Below are 26,650 nucleotides of genomic sequence, written 5' to 3' on the forward strand. Positions count from 1 at the left end.
GCTTACCTTTGGTTCATGACTTAAAAATCGAGTACAGGTGATGACATCTTGGCAGTGTTAACAAAAAAGTAGTGTGTATTGTGCTATTTTTTTTTACTCTAGAAACTTAACCATTTGTAGAGAAAAAGGAAGTCAAAATTTCACACATTGAAGTTTCATTCTGACATAAAATTAGTGATAAATATTAATAGAATTCAAGCTTTATATTTTAGCCAACATAAGTACTTTCAACAAACTCAGGTGGTGTATCAGGGAGACATTTTCTGGGTGTTTTTGTGTGTTTTCTGTCTTGAAAAAGAATGTATTCTAATGCATGGCTATCTCTCTGCAGGAGTTATTCCTGATGAGACTAAGGCTTTGTCTCTGTTGGCACCAGCTAATGCAGTGGCAGGTCTTCTGCCTGGTGGTGGACTTCTGCCAACCCCCAACCCCCTTACCCAGGTACTGCTCCTCATCAATTCTGAGAAAATGATAAGGAATGGAACTGGCGAAGTGTTTTTAAGACATGGCCTCACGGTAGCACAAGTAGCGAGAGTCAGGAGGCATTCGTTTACTTACACAGCTTAGCTAACAAAGCGCAGTGCTTGCTACAGGGTATGTGCTTAATTATTTTCAGTTGTGCTGTCTAGAAATGTTACCGCAAATATAATTACATTGCATAAAACTTGGCAAAAACAAAATTCCAGGTGTCTAGCATGCTAAAGATTATTTTTGCAGCCTCCCACCCCTGAAAAACAAGGCACTCACAATTTGGTAGCTCATGTAAACATCTGGCCCTGCTTATTGCTACAAAAGTGGGCTACTGCCAGGTCTCATGCTTTGGTGAATTAATAGTTATAACTGTTCTTGAGCATCACTGATTATAGTAATAATTTGATGGAACTTACAGTGAGGAACTGTGATCCATAATTCATAAGCCTAATGGCTTTAGAGGTTCTTAACTACACTACACAATACAATGATGGTGCTGTGCTGCAGACTTAAAAGAAAATTTGTGTACCTGTTTAAAAAGTCATAGTTTGCTTCTTTTTCTCAAATCACTATGTTTAACATAGTTCAAAAAAATATATAAGCATTGTAAGTTGCAAGAAGTCAAAATTACCCATTTACATCTGAGAGTACTTAGATGACCCCAGAGGATCAGTGGATAAGGTAAACTAAGATTGAAAACTTGGGTAAGGTTAACAGAATATAATTTGTCCAGGAAAATCACCAGTATTTCTGCGTCTGGAATTAACAAAAATTAAGAAATTGTATTCCAGATAATTACAGAATGTTTGGACTATATGAAAATTAACCTACCAGGACATATGCATGGTTTATATAACTGCAGCTCTGAAACACTTTACAGGGGGAAAAGGGGAGACTTTGATAACTGGAAAGATTGATTGCTCATTGTGATAGCATTCACAACACTATCTAAATTTGTTTATTGATTTAGGGGTTTGGGGTGGTTCTCTAAAATGTTCTTTCAAAGTACATAAAATCCGTTTGAAAGATGAATGGTCTAGAATCTCCAGGGAAATGGGAAAGCAAGTAATTGAAAGAGGTGCGGCATCGCAGCCTTGTAAACTAGATTGTAAAACAGCAAGCGTTAGAACGGTTTGATCCTGGTTTTTAAAAATGTACCGTGATGGTACAGAGCGAATAAGCAAGAAACGAAACAAGCTGATGTTTGCTGAGCCCCAGAGCTGGAGATCTTTGTTGGAGGGAGGAGTGAAGACAGAGACTGCTGGGAAACTGGGAAGCACATTGGCAGAAACTGGGTGTGAGCCACCACAGGTTCACAGTGGGCACGGGACCTTAAGGTATAAGGCCACACGGAAAATGGAGAAGAGAAAATTGAGGCACCTTTCACACAACTGTTTGTTGACTAGTCATAGAATTCTTAACAAAGGAAAGAAAGATAAAAAATGCTCAGATAAGACAATTTTTACTACCTAAAATTAGAGTGGATGGCAAAGCCACGAAGATTTGGTCACCTCCTCTGATGCACACTGACTTGAGCCAGTTACTTGAACTGTATGCCTGCGCCAGGCAGCTCCCTCTCAGCCCTTTTTACTTTTCAGAGAATGTGCTGACTTAGAGAAGTTTCTTCACCTGGAAGTTCCCTCAACCAGTGAAATTACAATTCCATTCCCTCTGCAAAGTACAAAGCTAATCAGCACAAACCAGAACCATTCCATTCTTTAAAGAGTTCAATTTATCAGCAACCATATGAGAAAATTCTACAAATCAGTAAGAGAAATACTTCATAAAACAACTAAGATTTTGTGTTCACACCATTCAGTGTTTCAGAAATGACAGACATTTCAGTGCAGGGGAACTTAAAACCAAGAAGTAATTCAACATTTGCATATATTTATGGCTGACCTAGTGATCCCACACTAGACTCCAAGGAAGTCAGGGAAAATGAGCTCTGTCCCCTTTATGGTCCCATTCAATTGAAGCAAAGTGAATTTGCATTGAATGGGGGCATGAATGAACAAACTGGAAAGAAGGGCAATGAATGGAATGTTGTTGGGCAGAAGGAAATCACAAAAAGGAACTCAGGGAAGAAACATGCCATGGTTTGTATGGACTAAGTGTGGCGTGAAATAAACAGAACAAACATACAGCCGCAGATGTGGAGGCGATAGGGACTTGGTGTAAGATTGATAGACACACGCCACGTGACCAACGTGAGAAGTTGTTTTCTTTGCTTATTTGTATTTGTTACTAGGAGTTGCTTCTTTTTCAGTTGAGGTGGGAGAAGGATAAAGGAAGGCAAATTTAGGTTGATGGAAAAAATAAAATTGAATTTTTTTTTTAAAGAAATAACTCAGAAGACAATTGTAATTATAACAGTGTAAACATAAGGATCACTGAAAGGCACTGGACTTCTGAGGAGCTGCAAAGCTGAAGAAAGTGCTGTTTAGGGGCAGTGGGGAGGGCCAGAACTGTTGATGAATAAAACTAAACACAGAAAGTTGTTTTTAAGTCCCAGAAAACATAACAATGCCTCTGTTCTGAGAGGCAGGGAAACTTAGGACATGTATAGTCATTTATTATGACTGGTCTTGTGGTTTCAGTAGCGTTGGGAATTCAAGGTGAGAAAATGCTCTCTAGCAGGGGCGCATAGCACTGCTCCAGTGCAGCCTGCCGCCCTCAAGCGCTCAAGGTTGCCCATCTCACCTTTTGTATCCTTTCCGGTGGGTAGTGCTTCTAGGCCGGGGCTCTTGGCAAATGGCAGTCACTGGCCACGATGGTAGGGCTGTGAAGAAAGCTGCTTGTTATGTCTGTGACCTGCGTTCCCTAGCCTGGTGTGTTAGAAGTAGGACTTAAACCTAGCTCTTTAGGCCTTGAGGCCAGCTCTCTGTAATTCCCTGTTGTCTGTTGGATGTTTTTAGCCAATGATTTTTTTTTCTTGTGGGAAGGTAGAGTTGAATGAATGACGAAAGGCATCAGAATTTTATTTTAGAATCTTTGGGTTATGCTGTAGCAAACCTCAGAAAACAACTATGCTGTTGAAGTATACTTATAAAAAAATAAGTTGAATATTTCAAGTATATGGCAATCACCAGAAATTTTTGTTATATGTTGCTCTTTCACAATATTTTTGCCAGAAGCCACGTCTCCAGCTGTAGAGCCTAGATAAGGAACAAAAGTGTTAGAGCTGCTCTTTTACAAATGAGCAGGTAAAGAGAGTTACGTTTGCTTCGGTTACAGGGAGAGAACACAGGACATACCAATCTATTACTGGTCCAAGCATTTTGACCTGTTGGTAGGTCCTGGGATTTGGGGTGGTTTTTTGGTTTGTTTTCCTCTTCCAAAGGATGTTTGTTTGGTAGTTACACTAAGGATTCTTGGTAGGGCTCTTTAAGTTGGGAGAAGATCCAAGTAAATCCTCGATAAAAATGACAAAACACTTGATTTGCCAGAATTCTGCACTTCTAGAGCTGGCTAGGGTCATGAGAAGTCCACTGGGAAGAACTGAGGTCAGGAGAATGGAAGCATCTTGTGGGAAAAGCAGCTTGAGGGTCAGCCTCTGGATAACTAGATATAAACCACATGTATTTTGAGAAATGAAGTGACTTCCTGATTAGAATTTATCCTCATTTTCTGCTGCATAATCTCAGTTTTATTTCTGAAATTTTAACGGTGCAGGTATCATCTAGTAATGAATTTGAGATCACTGGTTTTGGGTCAACATTGGCACCCCATTGTTCACCTCGATGTAACTGACTTGCTGACGTGGTGCCTGTGTTTGCTTGTGTGTGTTGGACGTCTCTGGACACCTCTCTTTTCTCCTCCACAGATTGGTGCTGTTCCTCTGGCTGCTTTGGGGGCCCCTGCTCTGGATCCTGCCCTTGCTGCTCTAGGGCTTCCTGGAGCAAACCTGAACTCTCAGGTAGAGTTTCCTTTATTACCTTTCTCTTTGTCCTGATTCACGAAGGCTGCATTTCTGTGCCTGTGTTAATTGTTGTTTAAGAGAATTATAATCATGCCTTGTTCTCTTGGTGTGGTGATAATTGTTTTTTTCATGTAAACTTGCTCTTATGGCGCACTCAGGATCGCAGTGTTTAGAGCTGCCAGTTGTGTATAAATTTGGACATGTAGTCTGTGTGTCAGCAGCTTTGGCTAGTCACCGAAATCAGCATTTGGAGGATGGTTTATGTACATGTCTTAGGCATGTGAGTCAGTTTGGGTTTGTTCTGTCCTCTTTCACATCTTACTCTCCAAGGTTGTTTGGGATGGAGAGGTTGCAGATAATTTCGTCTATCAGTTATTTTACAAGACCATTACTATCATGGAATCTTTGCTTCATGTAACATTAGCTAATGAACTTTGGGATTTTTTAAATGTATAAAATCCTATCCTTTTGTCCCATCCTCAGTACCCCTTTGAGGACATGCCTAAGAGTGAAAACCTTACAGCAAGGCCTAACGTGTGGGAGGTGGTGTGGGGGCCATTTCACATCCGGTGACTCCCATGGGATTATAAAGTACTTAGTGCCACCGAGGGATGAATCTGTTACAGTTATTGACCAGATAGCATGTTCTCTTTATTAAATGTCCTTTTATCTTTTTACAGTCTCTTGCAGCAGATCAATTACTGAAGTTAATGAGCACGGTGGATCCTAAGTAAGTTTTCTTTAATACGAATCAAAGTGTTACAGATGAGGAATGTGGATGTTTAGAGCACAGCTCTTTTTTGGATAATTCATATAGCAAGTTAACTGGATGTTACATTAAATATTTTTACTTGAACTTGTAACATTTCCAAAGAAATTTCCTAATTTTACCTGTGTACCTTATATGATTTCATAAGTTTCACCCAGTCACCTAGTAACCAAGTTATCCTTCAACAAAATACAGTTATTTACCAGCCCTGTGGACTCTCCTGGCCTCCCAGAACTCAGACAAGGCTGAGGGTCTGCTCTGGCAGGTGGCTTGGCGTTTACTTTCATTTAGGGAAATACTGAGTCTGAAGTCATGTAGTGAAATGTTACGTGAGGTTTCATGACATAACAGTTCTGTGGAAGAGTAACTGCATGGTTTGATGTAATTGTACGGTGGCCCATTTGTGAAATGGGTGCTGAGAGCTCATTTCCAAAGAGTGTTGTAAGCCTCAGAAACATCTGCTCACTATCTGTTGCCATGTGCTATTTCCCATTGAGGGGCAGCATGACCTTAGGAAGGGCACTGACTGGGCTTGTAGTTGGGATCCAGAAGGTTGATATTCAGATCTTGTATTCAGAACATCATAACTGGCACCTCTGTACTTATAAGGGACTTTGTGCAGAGGGGAACATTCTTCAAGGGGTCCCAGAAGTCTATGTGGGATTTTGTAGTCTGCACTAAGACTTCTGGGACACCTCGAGGACATTGGGGGGGGGGTCAGTGTTATTCAGCTCGAAGGCTTAATTTTTAGGCTCCTGTTCAGGCTCTTGGATGCCTTGATTCCCTCCCAGGGGTTTCAAGATGGCTGAGGATCCTGTCATCAACATAAAAATCTTTTAGCTTTCCTCATTTCTCAGTGGACCCCCAAATCAGTTTATACAATCAGTAATCGATAGCCAGTAAACATTTATTAAGTGCCTGTTGTGTGCCAGGCACTGTGCTAAAGCTTTGGGCTTACAAATAAAAAAAAAAGAAAGAAAGAAATGGAAAGCTAGAAAGTAGCCGGGGGGGGGGGGTCACAGTGGACAGTCAGAGAAGTCCCAAGGGCGTGGCAGCAAGCCGGAGGTCCCGGGGGAGCTTTGCTGGGTGTCAGTGCTGTTGTCTTGCATGCTTCTGTGTTGTTATCTAAGAGCGTGGCTCTGAGTTTTTAAATAGGAAAATCTGGTCTGAAATCGTGCTTTGTAACGCACACTAGGACTGACCTCCTTGTTGGTTTCAGGTTGAACCATGTTGCTGCAGGTCTTGTTTCACCGAGTCTAAAATCAGATACCTCTAGTAAAGAAATAGAGGAGGCAATGAAAAGAGTAAGAGAAGCGCAGTCACTGATTTCCGCTGCAATAGAGCCAGGTAAGTCCTGACTCTTCACATGTTCGTGGTATGTGGGGGTGGGTGTGCATGCCACCGACATAAAAGGGAAGCGTGTCTGCTCTTCTTAATCATGTTATCAGGGGGAGTCCACTTAGATGCATTTGAAACGGGAGCATTCGTGGCTGGAGGCCACTAGGTGGCGCCGTGGTGCACAGAGTGCTGGTCCTGGGGTCAGGAAGATCCTCTGGGTTCACTTAGCCTTGTGACACTGGGCAAGTCAGAGTGTCTAGCAGAGAACATTCTGATTTTGCAGATTGGCACATATCCTAATGTGTGGAGAAATGAGTAGTAGTAGTTAGATGTTTGGGTTTGTCCTTTCAGGCTGATGAGACATTTATAATCTTGGCTTTATCTGACGAATAGGGAGGTGTTGGGGATTCCATCATTACTGAGAAGCAATCATCAAGAACATTCTGTGAAACATCATTATTATTATTGTTATTTGGTGGACCATGATGCAAGGAAAAATCAGTCTTTACAGTATATTAACTTATTGAAAAGTGAAAAGATCAATGACACCTCTTGACATATTAGGCAGAGCTTGGAAGGAAAAACACCTGGCAGAGCCCATGGATGGTAACGCCGTGGGTTAGCAGGGCCATATTTCAAGTAGAGAGCTGGGACAGTGAAAAGGTTTGGGAAGGATCCTTAGAGTTGTCTTTTATGGGTTCCTCTCGTTTTAATGATAAAACAGACCTCTAGAAGGGGTAAAGCAACATGTCTCTGGAATCCCAGTGTAGGTCCTTCAGCTCCGACTTCAGGGCTCTCCCATGAGTATGAGCTCCTTGAAAACACTGTTTTACAGTCTCACACGTGTTAGGTGCCTCATAGCTATTTCTTGGATTGAATTAAAATCCTACCACCATAGATGCTAAAGAGAGGGAGCCCATGAAAGCCATTTGGGATTAAGCTTGGGAAGTCTTTTAACCCCTTTGAGGGAGCCCTTCCTATAGGCAAGGATTTAAAAGGAAAAGATGGTCTTAGTTCTGAGGTAGTAAACATTGCAAAAGCATGATGGGTAGTAGAATCTGTCTCATAAAGCCGTGAGCTCAGTGCTTATTACTGAATTGAAGAGAAATAGATCCCGCTTCAGAAAACTGAATTCTAGGGATTATTTCGTGAACATGCAAAATATCTGAGAGAGATTCTAAGTGCCAGTGAGAGGGGGGACATAGAACTTAGAATGAGAAAATGGCTGTTTTTAAAGATACTGCCTCCCAGGAGCTCCTAAGATGCATCCTGATGCTGTTCAACAGTTGTGAACCCAGGCACTCTTATTTCCAGATAAGAAAGAAGAAAAACGGAGGCATTCGAGATCAAGGTCCCGTTCCAGGAGGAGGAGGACTCCTTCGTCTTCCCGGCATAGGTGAGAGCGCTGTTCTTTCATGAGTCACACCCCTTTGGGTACCTTGCTGGGTGTTTGCAGATTTGGGGCTGATTATGTAGACCGAAGAAGATAGTCTGTTTCTGAAGAGCATGAAAACAGTATAAATCTAAGCCCCTTGTGTCTTGAGCTGCCATCAGCATCTTGAACTCAGTACGTTTGAAACTAAACTCATTTCCCTCTGGTCCTTCCCGACACCGGCATCTCTCCAGGTTCGCAGCTTGGGGGGCATCGTCCTTACCCCAGCACTGTTTTCTTCCACATGGCAGTTCATTGCCAGATGTTTGCCTTTATGATCTCTCTTTTGTACCGTCCCTTCTTTCTACTAAAAAGGCTGTTGCTTGAGGTGAGGCCTTGATCGCCTTCATTGGTATTCAGTCCTGTTGTACTCTGTGGACCATACTGTCCGTGGAGTTTTCTTGGTCAAGATCCTGGAGTGGTTTGCCACTTCCTTCTCCCGTGGATTAAGGCAAACAGGTTAAGTGACTTGCCCAGCGTCACGCAGCTGGTAGTTGTCTGAGGCCACGTCTATCCACCGAGCCAAGTAGCTGCCCCTTCCTGATGAGCTCCCTTTGGGGGAGCCTCTTGTCGGGTCTCCCTCCCCAGGGATCACTAGTGGCTCCCTATTGCCTCTAGGGTAAAATTCAGACTTTTCTCCCCAGTCTTGTTACGGTAGACTCACGCACTTTGTCGTCCCACCACGTATGTGTGCTACTCAATCCTTCCTCTTCATCTGTACCGATTGTCATCGGTTCTTGTTCTCCCCTCCCCACCCCCATCCTCCAAACAAACAGATACACCAACCAGCCAGCCCTGGAGCACGTTGCTCCTTTACTTTTGGAGTCTCTGGTTTGTCCTTCTTAGACTCAGATCAGGTACCTCCTAAGTGGACAGTGAACAGCTGACGGCCGGTCTGCTTTCAGATAGTTCCCCAGACTGTCTTTGTTTAGGATTCAACAATCCATAGAATTCCTTTCATCTACCATTTTAGTAACTTGATCATTAAACAGAAGGTAGTTTGACCTTTTATTGATGAAGTTCTGTTATTTGTATCATAAGAAGATTCTGGAATTTTGCCAGGCTAAATCTAATCTGATGATGATTTTTTTCAAACGTGAAAGAGTCCACCAATATATAAACACTGAGTGGCAACAGCATGGGTAGACAACAGTGGAGGTGAAAAACCTCGCCCGATCTGAGCCCATAGCTCTCTGGCTGTTGGCTTCATAACTAAGGAGTACAGGTCATAACCTAGAACATTGAGCTCCGTTCTGGCCACCATCTGGGACATGGACAAACCAGGGCTTCCATGGGAGGACTAGAGAACATGCCATCCCCATGTAGACCAGCTGAAGGGACGAGCTCCCTGCAGGCCTTAAAGTGCTCCAGACTCGTGAGTTCTGGGGCTGCAGAGAAGCATGTGTGTAGTTCAGGGGGGGTTAAAAGGGAAAAGCTATTTAACAGTGGATCAGAGCAGAATATATTGTTTCAGAAGGTAGGTAATGATGGCTACTGGAGAGCCATTTGGTAAAATTTTGTAAAGAATGTTCCCGTTGTATTATAGGTGGAACTAGAATCCCCCTGAAAGTTTCTGTAAAGTCATTTATTGTTATATGACGCTGATCTCCACATTCAGTACCTAGCTAGGTACTCAACTGAGTACTTAGCTGAGCAAGTGGAAGTTGTCCTCATTTAAGATCTCAGAGTTCCCATTTTATCAAAGTACTTTGTAAAATCTACATTCTTTGTCTTTATGTTGGCACTTTAATGACTACACATTTTAAGCCCTGAGTGTGAGTCCTTAGACTCAGATGGTGATCTTGTAGCTTATTGCCTCTTAGACGGTCCAGAAGCAGATCCAGAAGGAGATCCCATTCTAAGTCAAGAAGTAGGCGACGATCCAAAAGTCCACGGCGGAGGAGATCTCATTCTAGAGAGCGGGGCCGAAGATCCAGGAGCACGTCAAAAACCAGGTATGCCGCACACACCTCAAGATCCCAGTGCCCAGGCTCTGTGTGGGCCCGTGGTGGGGATGAGACAGGAAGGCAAGGCTGCCAGCCTCAGGGGTAAAGGCCCCTGTGGTTCTGAATAAGAGGAAGGCTGTTTGCTTCCTCTCTATCGCTGCTGAAAGGGACCTATGCCGTCCTTGTTGTTCATTGTAATATAAATTGATAAAGAGCCGACTTGGACCATTAGAACACCCCGATCCCATGCCCCCACATGCTCTGCACCTCCTGGCTGCCTTGTAGAGACTGGGATGAGTAATCAGCTTTGGGTTTTCAGGCAGGTAGGTACCGCATGGTGAAGTTAGACGAGGAAGCAGCAGCAGAATCTCAAAGTGGAGATTGTGGAGCTGCTGCTTCCCAAATATTAGCATGTTTTCATCTGAAACATGCCAGGGTGAAAGCATTCTTTAGGTGGACAAGTACCCAGCATACTGTGGAGTTTGCTGTAAATGTTCTTCTGACAAGTTTTTAAGATCATGGTGGGGGGGGGCAGGATTTTGCTATGGAAACAAACATTTCCACCATAATGATGGAATACAATGAGAAGTTGCTGTTGTCTCCTTGTAGGTCCCTGTAAGGAGAATGGTAGGGATTTTTGCTTGTCTCTTACACGCATTAAGAGGCGTGTGCATGTTAGGTTGATGGTAACTTTTAAAATTAATCTGTCTTATTCACATTTTAGAGACAAAAAGAAAGAAGAAAAAGAAAAGAAGCGTTCTAAAACGCCACCCAAAAGCTATAGCACAGCCCGGCGGTCGCGGAGCACGAGCCGGTGAGTTGAACAGTGTTGATAGTCGCTCCTCTCAACACAAAGTAACAGCTGAGCATTTGTGGCTAAATCAGTACCATGTAAGCAAGGGTTCAGTGGGAGAGTACGTGGCAGTCAGGTTAATTTTGATGAGTGTCATTGCCTTGCCCTCATCTCTCATTTGTCCAATGTGGTGACCTTGGCTCCTTCCTTGGGCTCCTCAGCCTCTGCAGTAGTGGGCCTAAATGACTGCCCTTTGGCTGGCCCTTTACTCCTGGGCTTCCCTCCCCCTGCCTGGGACACAGTGTGCTCACCAAGGATCAGGCAGTCTCTGTCATCTTGGCCAAGGCTCCTGAGCTCGCTGGGCTTTAGTTTTTTCATCTGTAAAATGGCAGCATCACAAATTGTGTCTAAAATAGAACTTAACTTCTTGACCTAAAATCCACCCCTCTACTTACCATGATGGAATTTGTTTCAAGGGCACGTGGTCCTTCTTGGCCTCTCCCTTGGTCCGATCCTGACCCACTCCTTCACCTGGTGTCCATTTTAGCTCCTCAGGATGCCCTTGACATGTGGGAAGGCTTGGGTCAGGCGTGACGGGCTCTACTCGCTCCTTGGTGGCTTCTGTTCTGACCCGTGTCACTCTGCTGCCTAAAGGCCTCTCTGACTTCAACTACGTCCTGGCAAACTGCCCAACTCATAGGCCTCTAGGCCGCTGCCTCCAGGATGCCTTTCTTTTCCCCAGCCGCCTCAGAAAAGGGCATTCATGGTTGGAAGCTCTTTTATGTCTCAGCACCTGCCAAGAGTCTGCGTGGTTCGCTGGTTGCGGGCGTGATTGCCTCTCCCTCCCTGCCATGGATTGCCTGGCCGGCCGAGTGCTGACGGGCTTCCTCGGCTGTTCTGTCAGCCAACCTTCAGCAAACTTTTCAGTAACTGGGGCATACCCACATGTGGCCAGAGAACATGTTTCCATATTTTTCTGTGTGACCTGGAAAACTCATTTAACTTCCCTGGGCTTTAGTTTCTTGATCTGTAAAATGAGATAACGCCTGTAGTATCTCGACTTGGATAGAATCAAATGAAAATACATGTACTTTTCAAACCTTTACAGCCTTTTTTGGGGGGAGGGGGTGTATTTTTTTTTTAATAGTAAGGTCACTTGATCTTGTGTATAGCATCTGGATATTGGTCCTTCAGATGGTGAACTGTCAGACCTGGGGTAACTCGTCCCAGCAGGCAAACACTTGGGGTCCCTTCTTGGCAGCTCTGAGCAGAGACTGTGTTTGATGACGGAGCGTTGTCTCAGTGAGCACCAGACTGGAGCAGGACAGGGATTCGAGCAGACAGCTGTGGAGCAGGGAAGTCAATGTCGAGGGTCACAGGGTCAGGCCTTGGACCTACAAGTGAATAGTGAAGAAAGTGCTTCTCTTGAGTCCAGTTGTGACTGTCAGAGTGGTTCTGTACCAGGTGAGAAGTGTCATTAAAAGTGACTTAACTAGTAAAGGACGGACCTAGGACTGCAGAGCCTGGGCACAGGCTGGCCAGTCGTGTGCTCGACAGAGGGCAAGAGCAGAGACCTGCGTGCCTTGCGCTTGGTTGCGTTACGGAAGCTGCTGCCTTGGTAACCAGACATTTGGACAGTGCTGGGGAGAAATACTCCTGCCTCAGTTTTGTACAGTGCCCCGGGGGAAGATTTAACTGAGGGAACGGTGTCCGTCCTGCCTCTTTGGTCCCAGAGGATGTGTCTAGTGGAAATGTGGCTCTGCCCCTGAATTAGGAACTTTTTGCCTTCAAGTCTTCCTGCCACATAAAGGAGGATAAATGTATTCTACCATAACCTATCCCACTTTTTGATGATTTTTGTTGAGCGTGTTCTTTCCTTATGGAATCTCACTGTCTTCCCTACTCAGTTCAGTCCAAGCTTTGTATTGGGCACAAATGTTTGGGCCCTGAAGCTGGAGAGGAAGAGTATTGATAGGTAGAAGAATCCAGAAGGGCTGCCTGTAGGAGAGCCTTGAAGGAATCGGATTCTGAGAGGTCGAGGTCTTGAAGACCTTGTAAGAGATGAAACTTTCGCATCCATTAGTGACCAGCAGAGATGGTATTTTATCCCAGGGGCAGTAGTGAGCCACTGAAGCTTCTTACGCAAAGAAGTGTCACAGTCGTACTTGGCTTTAGGAAGATCCCTCACAGTTGTGCAGACGGGTTAAAAGGTAAAAACGACTAGACCAATTGGAAGGCATGCAAGTAGTTCAAGGAAGGAGGTGCTCATGCCTGAATGGGCACAGGGACTGTGTGTGCATGGATGGAAGGTTGAAGGGGCAGTTTGGAGGAAGAGACAAATTCTTTTGGGTGTGTTGGTTTAAGATGCCAAAAGGATGCCCAGTTGTGTCTGGCAAGTAATGTGTGCCTAGAGCTCCAGAGAGCAGAGGACTGGATATGTGGGTTTAGGAACCACAGGAGAAGTGGTGAGGGGGGCCCAGAACCCATCCGTACTTGGAGTAGCCCACAGATGATGACTCACCAAAACTCACCCAAGGAGGAAGAAGAAAGAGCCTTCAGTCAGGAAGACCAGAAGAGAGGAGTACTCGGTTGGTCAAGAAAAGAGGAAGACTTTCCTGCCCCAGCATCTTCAGGCTCGCCCTCTTCCACATGCTAGCTGTTGTGTGCACCAGATGTTCCAGCCAGTCCTCAGATTTCACCAGCATCTTGCTTGCCTTGCTCTGAATGTGTTCCTGCCTGTTTTCTGCAAACGCACGTTGCCCTAGTCCGAGCCCCTTAGGGATGTCCCCTCTGTCCTTTGGGGAACCATCCCTGTATCACACTACGGGACGCCAATGCCATGCTGACTGCCATTTTACATTGTTGACTCAGGGTTCTTGCAGGCCACTGAAACCCACCACTGCCCATCCCTGACTTAGGGGATTTAACACTTACTTGCATTACTTAATGGGAATCACCAAAAAACTAAATAAATACTAAAGACATTACACATTGCAGAGAAAGACTCATTTGAGAAATGATTTGTTCAGATATGGGCAAATAGAATGGTTATTTAAGTTAATAAGTAGGGCATACAGGGATCCTTAAAGGTCATCAAGTCCAATATTCACATTTTACGAATGAGAAAACAAAGAGGTTGTAACACCTGGAGTCAAACCCTGGTTTTCTCTGGTTCTCCTTTACCCTAACAAACAGAAGGAGTGATCTGTGGTCTAGTTCAGTCCTCTTGGGGCCCCATTGCTGGGACTGAAGAGGGGAGACCTTGGAAGAGAACCCGTTTTGCCAGGGCCTTCTCCCCCACGTGGGCTCAGGCTGGCCCAGATGGGCAGGGGAGAGCTTGGACAGCAATGAAATTGGGCATGAGGCCTGTTGGACAAGTTGTTGTAATGTTACCTTAGCCTCACTGGCTTCAAATTCAAGGCTGTTTTCAATTGATGACTTTAGCAGGCAGCCCAGTGGATAGAGGGCCAGTGCCGTAGTCCTGATGACCCGAGTTCAAAACTGGCCTCAAATTCTCACACTTGATAGTCATTTGATCTAGGGCAAGCCACATACCCTCTGTTTGCCTCAGTTTCCTCATCTGTATAAAATGGGGATAATAGGAGCACCGGCCTCCCAGGGCGGTTGTGAGGCTCAAATGAGGATCATTGTAAAGCAGTTTAGCACAGGGCCTGGGGTGAAGCAGGGGCTGTAGGAATGTTTAGGCAGGGAGCGGTAGTGCTCAGTAACCATTTTGTTCTCGGTAGTAGTATTGATATTCTGCTTTTGATTCTTTAGAATGAGTGATTATGAAGGATGTGTTTGGGTCAGTGAGGAAAAGGGAGGCAAGTATTACAATGCTGGTGAGAGCTAGCACTTCTAGAGCACTTACTAGGTGCTAGGCACACAGGAAGAGTTGGGACTCTGGAAACAGAGGCAGAAGCAGAGAATGCCCTTTGGCTGGTCATGTGTGTTTCAGTGCCCATTGCTTCTTAAAGGCCACCTGCCCTTTTGTCCTTGCAGGGAGAGGCGGCGCAGAAGGAGCCGGAGCGGAACGAGGTCACCCAAGAAGCCCCGCTCTCCAAAGAGAAAACTGTCTCGGTCCCCCTCGCCTAGAAGGTGAGTGACTTTAAGAAGTAAGGCCATAGAGGCGCATGGGCTTGGGTTGGGTGCAAAGCCTTCCTGAGGCAGTAGGGCTGGGATGGGGGTGGGGGGGTCACTCCGCCCAAGGGGGTGGGCCTAGAGCAGATCCTTAGATGGGCCATCTCACTGTCCTCTTCCCACCTGTCATCCTAGACACAAAAAAGAGAAGAAAAAAGATAAGGACAAAGAGAGGCGAGATGAACGAGAGCGATCAACCAGTAAGAAGAAGAAAAGTAAAGATAAAGAAAAAGAACGGGAAAGGAAATCAGAGAGCGACAAAGATGTCAAAGTATGTCTAGGGTGGGGTTCACCCCGAGGGGCAGGGCACACACACCTGGCCACGGTGGGGTCTCCCTGGGAGAGAGTTTGACTTTGCTTGTCCTTCTCGGCAAAGCAGGTGACGAGAGATTACGATGAAGAAGAACAGGGCTACGACAGCGAGAAGGAGAAGAAGGAAGAGAAGAAAGCCCCCGAGGTGGGCTCCCCCAAGGCCAAGGAGCCGTCTGTGGAGAAGGGCAGCGGGGATTCCCTGCGGGAGTCCAAGGTGAACGGGGATGACCACCACGAGGAGGACATGGACATGAGTGACTGAGGGGCCGCGCCCCCGCCGGCCAGCTGCGGACATGCCTCCGTGTCATTCCTCATGTGGTCTCTGTCTGCCCCGTTTGTTACCCCAAACCTAGATGTATCTAGCTCTGAGCTATAAATGGTTGTCAAGCTCCTGATCCTCCTTATTCATGGCCGGGGTGCCCTGGCTCCCCCTCCTGGGCTGGGGCTGTGCTGGTGGGCACAAATGTGACCAGCTGCATGCATCTCCAGCAGGCATGGATTGCGGATGTTGTATGATCTCTCCTCCTTTATTAAATAAGCTCACGTAGACAATTTCTAGAGTTTGATTCCTTACAGTACTAGAGCCGTATAGGGAATGCACTGATTGCATGTTAATTGTGGCAGGAATATCCTCAATGTTTCTTCCAGTCTACATCATAGAACGGAGTCTGCTTAGGGCCTTCAGTGGGTCAACATGACAAAATTAAGATTCATCATTAACATCAACAATCTCCTAGGAGCTTCGTGGCTGATTTTTCTGTGCTTTTGGTTTGGCTTTCAAAGATTAAAGATGCACTAGACTTTTTTTTTTAATTAGGCCTTTTTTTCCCCCAAAGTTTCTCTTCCCCGCCCCCCCCCCAAAAAAAATCTCTGGTAGCGAATAGCATATTTTGAAATGGAGTTCTACATTTTTCCCTAACATCTACATTGGGAGTTAAGGTTTCTTGTAATATTATCAGTGCCCATCTTTGAAACTTACTTTGTACTGATTTCCATTCATCCTGTTGTACAGTTTTTGTTATGTTTTTCTTTTGGTTCTTACTGTTTTGAACTCAGTGTTGGGGGGAGGGAAGGTAGTGCATTTTTAATTGACATTTGTATGCTTTTAAAACAATTCTTGATAATGTCCTTTTTATTTGATCTCAAGTTGTATAAACTAATAAATTTGTGTTAACTGTCCCTGCAATAGTAATCTCACACACAGTGACTCCAGGTTATATGCATAGTTAGGCAAGCCGTTTTCTTAGTTACCCAGTTCCAGAGCTTTTACTTTTGTGCAGGTAAAAACAGAAGTAGGCGACATAACAGTCTGTGCCATGTTGATGTACAGTTTCTGAAATTGTTTTACAAGACTTTGATAATAAAACCCTGAAACTTAAGCTCATGTTCCTGTAAAACTCTACTTGTATTTATTTACACTTCTGAATGTATGAAATTTACCTCATTCATCTAAGGAATTTGGTTTTTCTCTCCATGTACTTAAGCAAGGTACCAGATGACCAAGTTCATCTCTGTGGAGATTTAGGGGAGGGCATCATAAAACTCAAATTCTTTTACGTGAGGATTTTCCTCCATTTTCTTGTCACTTTTTTCCTCGTGGGAGGTGGGAGGGTGTGGAAACAATGGTGAGCTTTAATGGACTGTAGTGTTTCTCCATTAAGGAACAGCCCCAACCATGTCTGGTACATTTTATATTTTCAGTGAAATCTAAACACATGCCTTTTCTGGAATGTTATTAAATGATTAGTGTCAAGGGTGTGTATCTAGTGTACAATTCTTCAGTGACATATTTATTGAATGGTTCCATGCATATTGTTCAAGTGGGTGGCAGGGAAATAAGAGAAAAGACTTGGTGCTTTTTAAATTTTTAACCAAGTCAAAATCTAAAAATCGTTTTTAACTGCCTTTTTATCACAGGCATTTTACAGTTTGCCATATATGAAAGCAGCATCATTTTTAGAGTTTATAGAATGTAACTTTTTTTAAAAAAAGGAGTTTTGCCTATATAATATACATTGTTAGTGAGTTGGTAAATGAAGGTCCTGAGTAATCACTACTTTTGAAAATAGATAAAACTGTTAAATGTGTGACATTTACTTGGCTTTTTAAGGTGAAAATGTCAGTCTTATTAAATACTTATTCCATGCGGAAACAAGGTCCATCCAGAAACACTGTTACCGCATCCAATGAAAGGAAGAATGGAGCTCACGCGTGGCCAGTGGTTTTGACGCGTGCAGTGTGAGAAAGATCAGACTGTTATGGCTGATTACAGAGAGGGCTGCGGCGGGGCTCGTGTAAATGCAGATTCAGATACCCAGGTGAAATCAAGTGCACTGCCTCCACACTGAGCTTTGCTCTGTATTTGATAGTAAAGAGGAAAATGATTGAAGTAATAAACTGGTTTTACTAGAAGAACGTTTTGTGTTATTTATTGGCTCAAATTTATCTGGAGAACATGACATCAGTCTGTCACATTTCAGAATTTGCTTCTGAATGTGCTCAGACGTCTAGCTGTGTGAACCTGGACACATTTAACCTCACAGTGGCTGGAGCAATGGGGTCTGAAGTAAGGAAGACTTGAGTTCAAGTCCAACCTTGGCTACTTAGATACTAGGTGACCCTGGGCAAGTTACTGAACCTGCCTGCCTCAGTTCTCTCACTTTAACAAGGGGATAAGATGAAAGAACATTTATAAATCAGTCGGGTAGTACAATGCCTGGCACATAGTAGGTGTAATAAATGCTTGTTTCCTTACTATTCAATAAAGTTCAATGGCTTTATCACATAATTTCATGATTAAAGTGGTAGGTACAGCTGTCTGTGGATTGGGGTCAGCAAGATGCCTTAATCTGCTTCTTCCCTGACAGTTACTCCGGGCAAGTCTCTTGATTTAACCTCAATTTCAATACACTTCAGCTATTACTGTTAAGTCCAATACGAATGTTTTATAATCAGTCATGGCATGGAGGGGCCTGAGCTGCTCCTCGGGTTTTGTTTTGTGTTTCTTTTAATGCTAGTGAAGCTCTAGTGGGTCCCATTAAGATGGAAAGGTTTCAGATCCAGTCCAAGCATGGCGTTTACCAACCTGTCTGCCTTATTTTGGCTACCATAATTCTGGACAGGTTTCTGTTAATGAGTAGAAGGGTTGGGATAAGAGATTCTAATTTACTGATGAGAAATGAGTATGCTAAGCATGTCTAGATTTCTAACTTAAAACATCTCATATTATCATCCTAAGGGGGAAGCTGATCTATGACTTCGAGATGGGCATCTCTAGACAGGCCAATCGTGAAGTTCAGGCCATATGAAGACTTCATAGTTTTACCCAATCCACGTTGGTATACATACATTGATCAACAGAACTATCCTTGGGTCTCTGCTGCTAGTTGACAGAATATACCCTTTAACAATTAAATATCTCTTCAGAATAGCTGGTTTCCTTCCTCTGCTGCTCTGGTGCCCACAACATGCCAGTGGTTAGCATAGGCTGCCCTGAATAACCTTTCTGTTTATTCATCTGATAAGAGTGAAATGGAGAATAAAAATGAGCAAAATCTTAAGGATTCACGAGGGGAAAGGAACTTGAAATCACTGGAAAATTTAGGACTTTATTTATAATAACCAAAAAAAAAAAGTCCTTGTAGAAATGTTGCAGAGGGAACATAAGACATGAGTCCTTTCTATAACATTCTTTCACTTAAAAGGAAAAAAAAAGTGGCTGTGTCCCCCAGTGCACATTTTCCAACATTACAGAGTATTTGCATTTACAGATAAACTTCTGAAGATGACACCTTATCACCAGAACTAAACAGCTGCATTTCTTCATTCTACCAATACGAGCTAAGAGGTGCTGGCGAGCTAAAAGGTAGGTTAGCCCATGAATGACAAATGGTAAAATGCCCAAGAATTACTAAGGGCCTGGGGTCACTGGATGTCGGAAGCACAGTGAGAAGATAAACTCTAGCATTTAAAGGAAATTCAGCAAAACTTAAGAACAAGTTAACAAGCTTTCTACTTGAAGAGTGTAAGCTGAAGTCAGTGAAAAACCCTAAGGTTTGAAACATGAGTCACAAATGACTTCAAAGCACTTTTTCTAACTCCATGAAAACCAAGGTAAGATGACAAGTAGGAGGCTGCTTTAAGAGCATTTCCTATTCTGTGGGTTCAATTAGTACCTAAAAGATTGTGTTTTCCCACATTTTTATCATCACTAATAGAGTTAGGGAAGTACAATAGTGTGGCCAAAACCTCAAATGGGAAGTCGCTAGTTGTGTAATATTGGACAAGTTACTGAAGTCTCAGCCTTTCATATGTAAATGAAGTCCATTAGATTTCAACCTCAAAAACTGCAATGTTTGCTAAAGGATTTTTTTTAAAAGTTCAATAATGACTTAGTCTTAAAAATTTCATTTTACAAAAGACTGAAAGAAAATCCTATCATTTATAGACTAGACTTGGCAGATCACTAGTGGTTAAGTAGTTCTTAGGCAAAATCGTTTTATTGGGTTTTATTATTGCCATGAAATCTGTAGGTAATGAAACGGTGTTGTTCTAGAAGTCAAAGCCTCCCCGCCTTTGCAAAGTCTGTGATCTTCTCAGCTTCAAAGGGCTTCCTGGGGAGTGGGGGGATGTCCAGGCTGGAAGGGCAAGGAGACATTGAACAGGTGAGCCGATGTGAGTGAGGAGTGGACATGGCAGATGGGGACTGCTTCCTCCCATCTCCGCCTCATGTGGACAATGATGGGTGTTATCTTAAGATCGCAGCCATTCCCCAGTGCAAACTGAACTTGGCCTCACCATAAACATAAAAGGTTACTACTAATTCATTTATTCTCTTAAGGAATACAATTACTCTGATCTGAAATCTCCATTTTAAATAAACGTTAATGTTCCAGAAGTCACTGCCTAAAAACTCGGTAACACGAAGACTGTGTTGGGTAGGTATTGATTTCTCCTACGTTTTTTCTTTCAAAACTAGCAACATCTGATGCGATCAGCACTTCCTAGTGGAGATAGTTAAGTTCCAGTAGAGGGCGTTTCTACACCACACCAAGCAAGGAATCCACAGGTCCAAACAATGTTCTTACATGACTATACTCAAAGCCTTCTCTCCATCCTCCCCACTTCCTCCACCCAGATAGAACTCGGAGGGAAAAGAAATGAACTGGTATTTGTTACTCTAACCTATCTCCTAGGGAAAGTCACAGCCAAACTCCCGGCTCTGTAGCCGCCTGTAGCTCGGACACCAGAAATGCTCAATTGTAGCAGGTGCCAGGTCTTCACTGGATCACTTATTTGTACGTGTGTCACTGAGACTTCCACCCTCCTGATTACTGCGGATGGATACTGTCAGCTGGAAGCGCACCTTCAGTACCGGGAAGAGAGGGATGGATCAATTACCCCTGACGATTTCTGTGCTTTCGACTGAAATGCTGCACACAGCTGGGGCACAATATTTTCTGGTAAAGACAATTTGTCAATACTCCCTTCCAGCATTATGTAAACAGCAAATCCTAGTTTTAAAATATTCAATGCCACGTAAAAAACAAACTGTCCTATGCGCACTACCAAAGGAATATAGTGTTTTAATGACTTCACCTGAAACAGTACTTATGCGCTAAACGAATTTAAAAATCACATTCCTGAAAATCTGTGAAATACTGTGAAAAGTTTATTGGCATCAGAGTTGATTCCTAATAGTTGCCATTGGAAGAGGTATGGGGGCATTTGTTTGTCCTTTGTGACTGGGAAGATGACAACACAGTGGAATGGAGAACTTGTGTTTCTTAAAAAGTACAAATGTGTGCAAAAAAATTCTAAGTGCAAAAATATTCAGTAGTTTTTCCACCTCCAGTGCACCCCAGTAAAATATTCACAGCTTTCAGGAGATACTGACCAAGCCCACACTGTGATTAAATGAGATATGATTCCTCCCACCCCCCAATAAATTACAGGACTTCATGTAAGATTGTACATACTAACCGAGGGAAGCTAAAGTCACCCTGTCACCCGCTCCACCTCCCCGGTGGTCGACCTTGACGAGACAGGATGATTCCCAGCCCAAGCCCATGACAGCTGACAGGGAGACAGGCTGAGAAAAATAAAGTAGGACTACAATTCATACCCATTCCCCGAGGTCTAAGAAGCCACATACAACAATAATTATCATTTTAAAAATTTAACCATGAATACTTTTTCTGCACTATAAAAATTATTTCCTTTCTTAATATTAAAACATGAACATATATGCAAAGTCATATACATTGATATGGAGAAAGCAGCCTTAGAGATCCTTGTAAAAAATTTCCTCTCAATAGTGTTGCTTCTGACTTTCTAAATGCATCTTCTATTTCATGTCATAAACCTGCTCTGTAAACATCAGCTTCCTGGTAGGTCACTGTGGAAATGCAATAGAACACATTCAGCCTTCTGGTCTTTGACACTTCCCACACCGGCGGCACAGGACACAGGCTAGGTAAGGCTGTGCAGCTGTTTTGGTCCAGTGTTTGGTTTTTGCAGAGATCCTCTTGGAATAAAGGCTAAAAACCTCAGGATAGTGTGAAATCAGCAAATCTGACTTTGTAACAAACAGGTGACTTGTTCTGGAAATCCTGACAAACTTATTTCATGATCTAAACAGTAGACAGATATGAACACCTCGGTAAATGAACACATTCCAACTATTTCCAATTAATGTGGGCCCCCTCAAAGAGGCTGAAATGCAGGTCATATGAAAGAACCGACAGGTGCAGCCTTAAGTACACAAGTCACCAAGGACACGTTTATATAAATCACATTACCTGTAGCTAAATCCTCTAAAATATACTTCACACTGTGTGACTGTCAGACATAATTTTTACTAATTTATTTTCAACTTTGGACCTTCAACCAACTTGGAATAATAAATAGGAAAGATTTAAAATGCAAAACTGAGAATCCATGATTTGAACACCAGGAGACAAAATAAATCAATATATTTTCCTTTAAGTGGCTTAAGAAAAAAAAAAGATGAAGTAGGAATTGTCATGAAACTTAAGTGTACATTTCTAAAATTTAACAAATGAATTTTATATATTATATGAAACACTTATATACCCTATATTCAAAACGCTTGATATTGTGAGGGTATATTTTGAGAGTCTTAAGCTTGTGGTTTTTTTTCTTTTTTTAAGACTGTGACACTTCTCAGTTCACCCTTCACCCATCCTAGCCACAAACAAGGCTGCCAGACGCATGGGCTCTGAACGGGGAGTCAATTTCAAACCTCGTGAATTCCTTTTTTTGAAAGTGCTAGAATTTGTCAGATGAACATTTATAAGCATGCTAACCAATACTTTATCATGAACATAGATTAGAAAAGAAAATTAGAGACTCTATGGAAGAAAGATTAGTAAGAAACATTTTCCACTTGAGAATTCAGATAAAAACATGAATAGCACCACACAGGAGTTGCACTAAGGTGCTAAAAAAGGAGGTACCGTATTCCCTGCAGAGTGAATGCTAGTTCTGAAATGTATTGCAATGTGAAAATGCAACTGTTTAATGGTCACCATTTGGTTCGTTCATCTACAGAAAACTGCATTCCTTCCAGGTCGTTATCTTCAACAACATTCAAGTGACTGAACCAGACATAATGTGACACACTTTACAACGGGTGAAAACCAAGCTTGAAGGATATCTGCCATCTCGAATATAAGATGACAAGTTTAAAAGGACTTCGATCTCTATTAAGACATCTCACCTGTTAAAATGTTAATGGTCCAGGAGTGTTTTCTTTATACGCTAAATCCGCTTATCGCCCAGAAGTGTAAAAAGGTGTAAAAACCAACCAGAGCCCCCCAGCTGGCTGACATCCCGACTCCTCACAATCACCGAGGTGTCCAACTACCAAGCTCACAACATGTGTATTTCAAAAAGGCGGACAGTGGCGCCCATCAGGTCACGCTGGACAGCCAACTGATGGGCTCCTTCAGTGGATTCCCCTTTGGACAACGGCCCACCTGCTTTCAGCGGTGAGCTGGTGGTACTGTTCCAGGCAAGTCAAAGATCAGGAAACCGGCTCGGGTCCTCCTTGTAGTCATCAGGAATCGTGAAGATGCATTCGTCAAACTCATCATATCTAAACTCCTGAAAAGTCACAGTGGCTGTGATGGTGGGAAACACAGGTATATCTACAGAGGAGAGGAAATGGACAATGGCCAGGACACGGACAGCTCAACAAGCATCCCCAGCCCTGGAGGAGAGAGCTCTGCGCTGAGCAAGCACTCCGGCCTCTCAGCGGCATCCCATCCTCTGCAGCAAAACAGACAAGCGAGCGCTACTTGTGCACCAAGAGATGTCCATGCTTTGAACTCAGACCCCCCACTCCCACCCCAGCAGGAATTCTTCCGGAAGACCCTGTTTCACAGAGCCTCCGACTGGTAAGTAAGAGAGTCGGGCTTCCCTGTCAGTCACTCGCACCGATTCACCTCCCTAGCACTAGGATGGCAACCTTACAGGGCAGCACCTCTTTTTTCATCTTGTGCCTGGCACAGAAGGAGTACTTGGTCCATGTATTTATCCTTCATTCTATGGATGAAAGGGCCCTACAAAGTCAGCTTCAATGGACAGAGGAGGAGAATGGCGAGGACAGTCACCCATGACCAAAGACTTCCAATGGAAGCCCATTCCATGCCTCTGCAGTTCCCACTGGTTGGAAGGCTTCCCTCCCAATGAAGAGGAATCATCATTCCAAGTTCCACTCCCCAGGATCTAGCACAGTAGACTCCATCCTTCTTCCATCACCGCTCTTGAAGACAGCTGTCAAGCGCTGCACATTTTTCTCTTCTCCAGGTCAGCCTCGGTGCCCTCCTCTGAGCACACTCTGGCTTAACACCATGTCACTCATCAAAGAATGAGCCGCTCCCCAAAAGGCTAATGTCTTAAGTCACTGAGTCAATCCTGACTTACACGAGCTATCCCTTCACACTCTTTTCGTTCTTTTCGATCCTATAATGCTCCTCGATGCCCTCCACAGTACTTCCCTCATCACCCCTGAAGCCCTGGGCCTGGAAGAGAAAACGGATCCCTCTCCCCATTTCCAAACCTCAGAGTCTCAGTAAATCCTCCTCCTCCCAGGTTTAGTCTATCCAATTTTATAAGCCCACGTAACTCTTTGTCACTGTCATGTACCAAATTTTCCTGGTTATTTCCCTTTTCCTTCAAGAAGTTCAGTGTCAAGCCCAGTGTTTCTCTCCAACCTACTCCCCCAGCTCTCATACTTGGGACTCCAACACAGGTGAGCGTCCTCGTGGACCCCCTGGCTTCCTAAACTCCACTGAACTCAGTCTTTCATTTCTGCCACACAAAGGGATAAACACAACTTTCAGCTAATCATCCTCATGACTGTTCCATCACCATAACCCAGAGGTCAAAAATTCTTCTCTCCAACTAAAACCTCTTGTCCTTCCACCTTCCTCCTCTCCCTGCCTGCCCCTCCAGCCCCCCAACCTCCAACTTCTAGTTCCTCCTCACATTCCCGTCTATCATCCCTGCACCTAAGGCACACCTAACCTTTTCTTCCCATTCTGATGAGTTCCAGCATACACTGTCCAATAACCCCTGAAATCTCTTGGCCCTCTCCTATCTCCTTGTCAAACCAAATCTGGGTTTCTCCACCTTGGAAACTGACTTCACTACAAACATTATTTCATCTCAGCTGTTCAGTCCTTTTATTCTGATCAGACCCTTTATCACATTGTTCTCAACCACTATTCCCAGCCTGTTCCCTCTTTCCTCAGACCTTCTGTACCAACCTTCCTGTTACTTAATGAGAGGGAAGCCGTCATAACCTCTCCCTCTCCATGACTCCCCCCCTCAAAACCTGTCTTCATCATCCATTCTCTCCACCTCGCCCTTGGAGGTGGACTTTCTTGACAAGGCTTTTGATTTTTCTGCTCTTCTTTTCTCTGGCAAAGCTTCCCCCTTTAATAATGCTATTTCTTGCTTTCAATCCCATTGCACTCTTTTCTTGCTGCCTACAAAGTCACCAAGGTCTCCCATGCTTAAACCTAAAAACCCTTGATCTGACACCCAGCCATTTTTTTTTCTTTTTTGGGGCTAGGCAATGGGGTTAAGTGACTTGCCCAGGGTCACACAGCTACACAGCTAGTGTTATGTGTCTGAGGCCGGATTTGAACTCAGGTCCTCCTGACTCCAGGGCCGGTGCTCTATCCACTGCGCCACCTAGCTGCCCCCCAACCATTCCCTTAAGGCATAGGCCTGTGTCTTCTCTCTTTCACATTCCAACTTGCAGGCAGAACACCTCCTCCTCCTGTCTCCATCCCCTCTGATCCCTTGCAATCTGACTTTCTAAGCCAGTGCTTGACTAAGACAGCTCTCTACTAGGGAACAAGAGACCCCCATTTTGAACTCAATGTCCTTTTCTCAGTTTCCGTGCTTCCTGACCTCTCGGCAGTTTTGACCCTGTGACTTCAGCCCCTCCTTCTGGACACACTAGACACCACTCTTCACTTCTGTACCTGGGCCCTCTCTTGTTCCTTCTCTTGGGCGTCTCACTCTCCTTGTCGATGTCTTGTCTCCTTCAACACCATCCCAGCTGACCTGTCCAGTGCTTAGCACAATGCCTGGCACAAAGTTCAGTAGATGTTTGTTGACTTGACCACTCCTGATTCCTTTGCAGGACCTTCCTGCGAGGCGGATCTGCTCCCTTGGGTGTTCTTGAGGCCCTGCCCAAGTCCTCTTCTCTTCTCCAGCTCCATTATTTCTCTGCCTTCTCTCACTCAAGAAACGACCTTGGACTCATTTCCATGCACACGTACTGTACCTCATACCTGTAAAGTCTTTGGGGGCATCCTTTAGCTTTGTGTTCTTCAAAACGAGGAGCTTAATGAACACCGACTAAACTGAACCTGAGGTGGTGAGGAGGCGCTCGCTACTCATGTACAGCCTTCAGTGAGCCTCAGCTCCGAGGGAGAGCCCCGCTTTTCCTTCTGATTTTGAAATAAATCAAAATCTACTTACTAGAGTACAGAATGACCCTTGTAAAATGTTGGGTGGTGGTCAATGCTGAAATTTATTTTGCTGGACTATCTGAAACACATTTGGTTGTTTTTCCTTATCTCAACTGAGGATGTCAGGAGTGGAGGGAGAAGGTAGATTTTTTGCAGACTAAAAATATAAATGTATGATTTTAAAAATCTACTTGTTATATAATTCCTACCCTTTGATCTAACTCCTATTCTCTGGTTTAACAGTCAATTTAACACTGATTCCACATATCACCCTTCCAAATCTTGGGATCTCATCACCTCCCACAGATTCACTAATTATCTTTCTGCTGATATGTCTCCAATCTACTTATTTAGTCCTGCCTTCTCTCCGGACCTGCAGGCTCACATCCGGCCAGCAGACTTCTTACATTCAACACGTGCAAAAGGGACCTCATCTTCTTTACTCCAAACCCTCCCCCTCTTCCAAGCTTCCCTATTCCTACTGAGGGCAGCAGCATCCTTCCCCATCACCTAGG

At 44.0% G+C, this 26,650-nt stretch overlaps 2 protein-coding genes across 5 annotated transcripts in view; one reads left to right on the plus strand and one right to left on the minus strand.

The window, feature by feature from the left end:
• Positions 1-16,507, plus strand: part of SRSF11 (serine and arginine rich splicing factor 11) — a 28,860-nt gene extending 12,353 nt beyond the window's left edge. For 3 of the 4 annotated variants that reach the window (XM_020992993.2, XM_020992994.2, XM_020992995.2), the window contains 10 exons: positions 332-441; positions 4,298-4,390; positions 5,074-5,123; positions 6,382-6,509; positions 7,815-7,896; positions 9,756-9,887; positions 10,603-10,692; positions 14,674-14,769; positions 14,947-15,082; positions 15,188-16,507. In XM_020992993.2, the coding sequence (XP_020848652.1) occupies positions 332-441; positions 4,298-4,390; positions 5,074-5,123; positions 6,382-6,509; positions 7,815-7,896; positions 9,756-9,887; positions 10,603-10,692; positions 14,674-14,769; positions 14,947-15,082; positions 15,188-15,385 (1,115 nt within the window). In that variant the 3' untranslated portion in view covers positions 15,386-16,507. The remainder of the gene's footprint in view (positions 1-331; positions 442-4,297; positions 4,391-5,073; positions 5,124-6,381; positions 6,510-7,814; positions 7,897-9,755; positions 9,888-10,602; positions 10,693-14,673; positions 14,770-14,946; positions 15,083-15,187) is intronic. The other variant, XM_020992996.2, reaches the window with a different exon arrangement.
• Positions 16,508-19,595: 3,088 nt separating this feature from the next.
• Positions 19,596-26,650, minus strand: part of ANKRD13C (ankyrin repeat domain 13C) — a 73,312-nt gene continuing 66,257 nt past the window's right edge. The window contains 2 exon segments of the mRNA XM_020992992.2: positions 19,596-19,760; positions 23,124-23,294. Of these exon segments, the coding sequence (XP_020848651.2) occupies positions 23,164-23,294 (131 nt within the window). The 3' untranslated portion in view covers positions 19,596-19,760; positions 23,124-23,163.

This window comes from Phascolarctos cinereus, unplaced genomic scaffold (assembly GCF_003287225.1).
Source record: "Phascolarctos cinereus isolate Bilbo 61053 unplaced genomic scaffold, phaCin_HiC Scaffold_5;HRSCAF=322, whole genome shotgun sequence".
NCBI classification, from domain to species: domain Eukaryota; kingdom Metazoa; phylum Chordata; class Mammalia; order Diprotodontia; family Phascolarctidae; genus Phascolarctos; species Phascolarctos cinereus.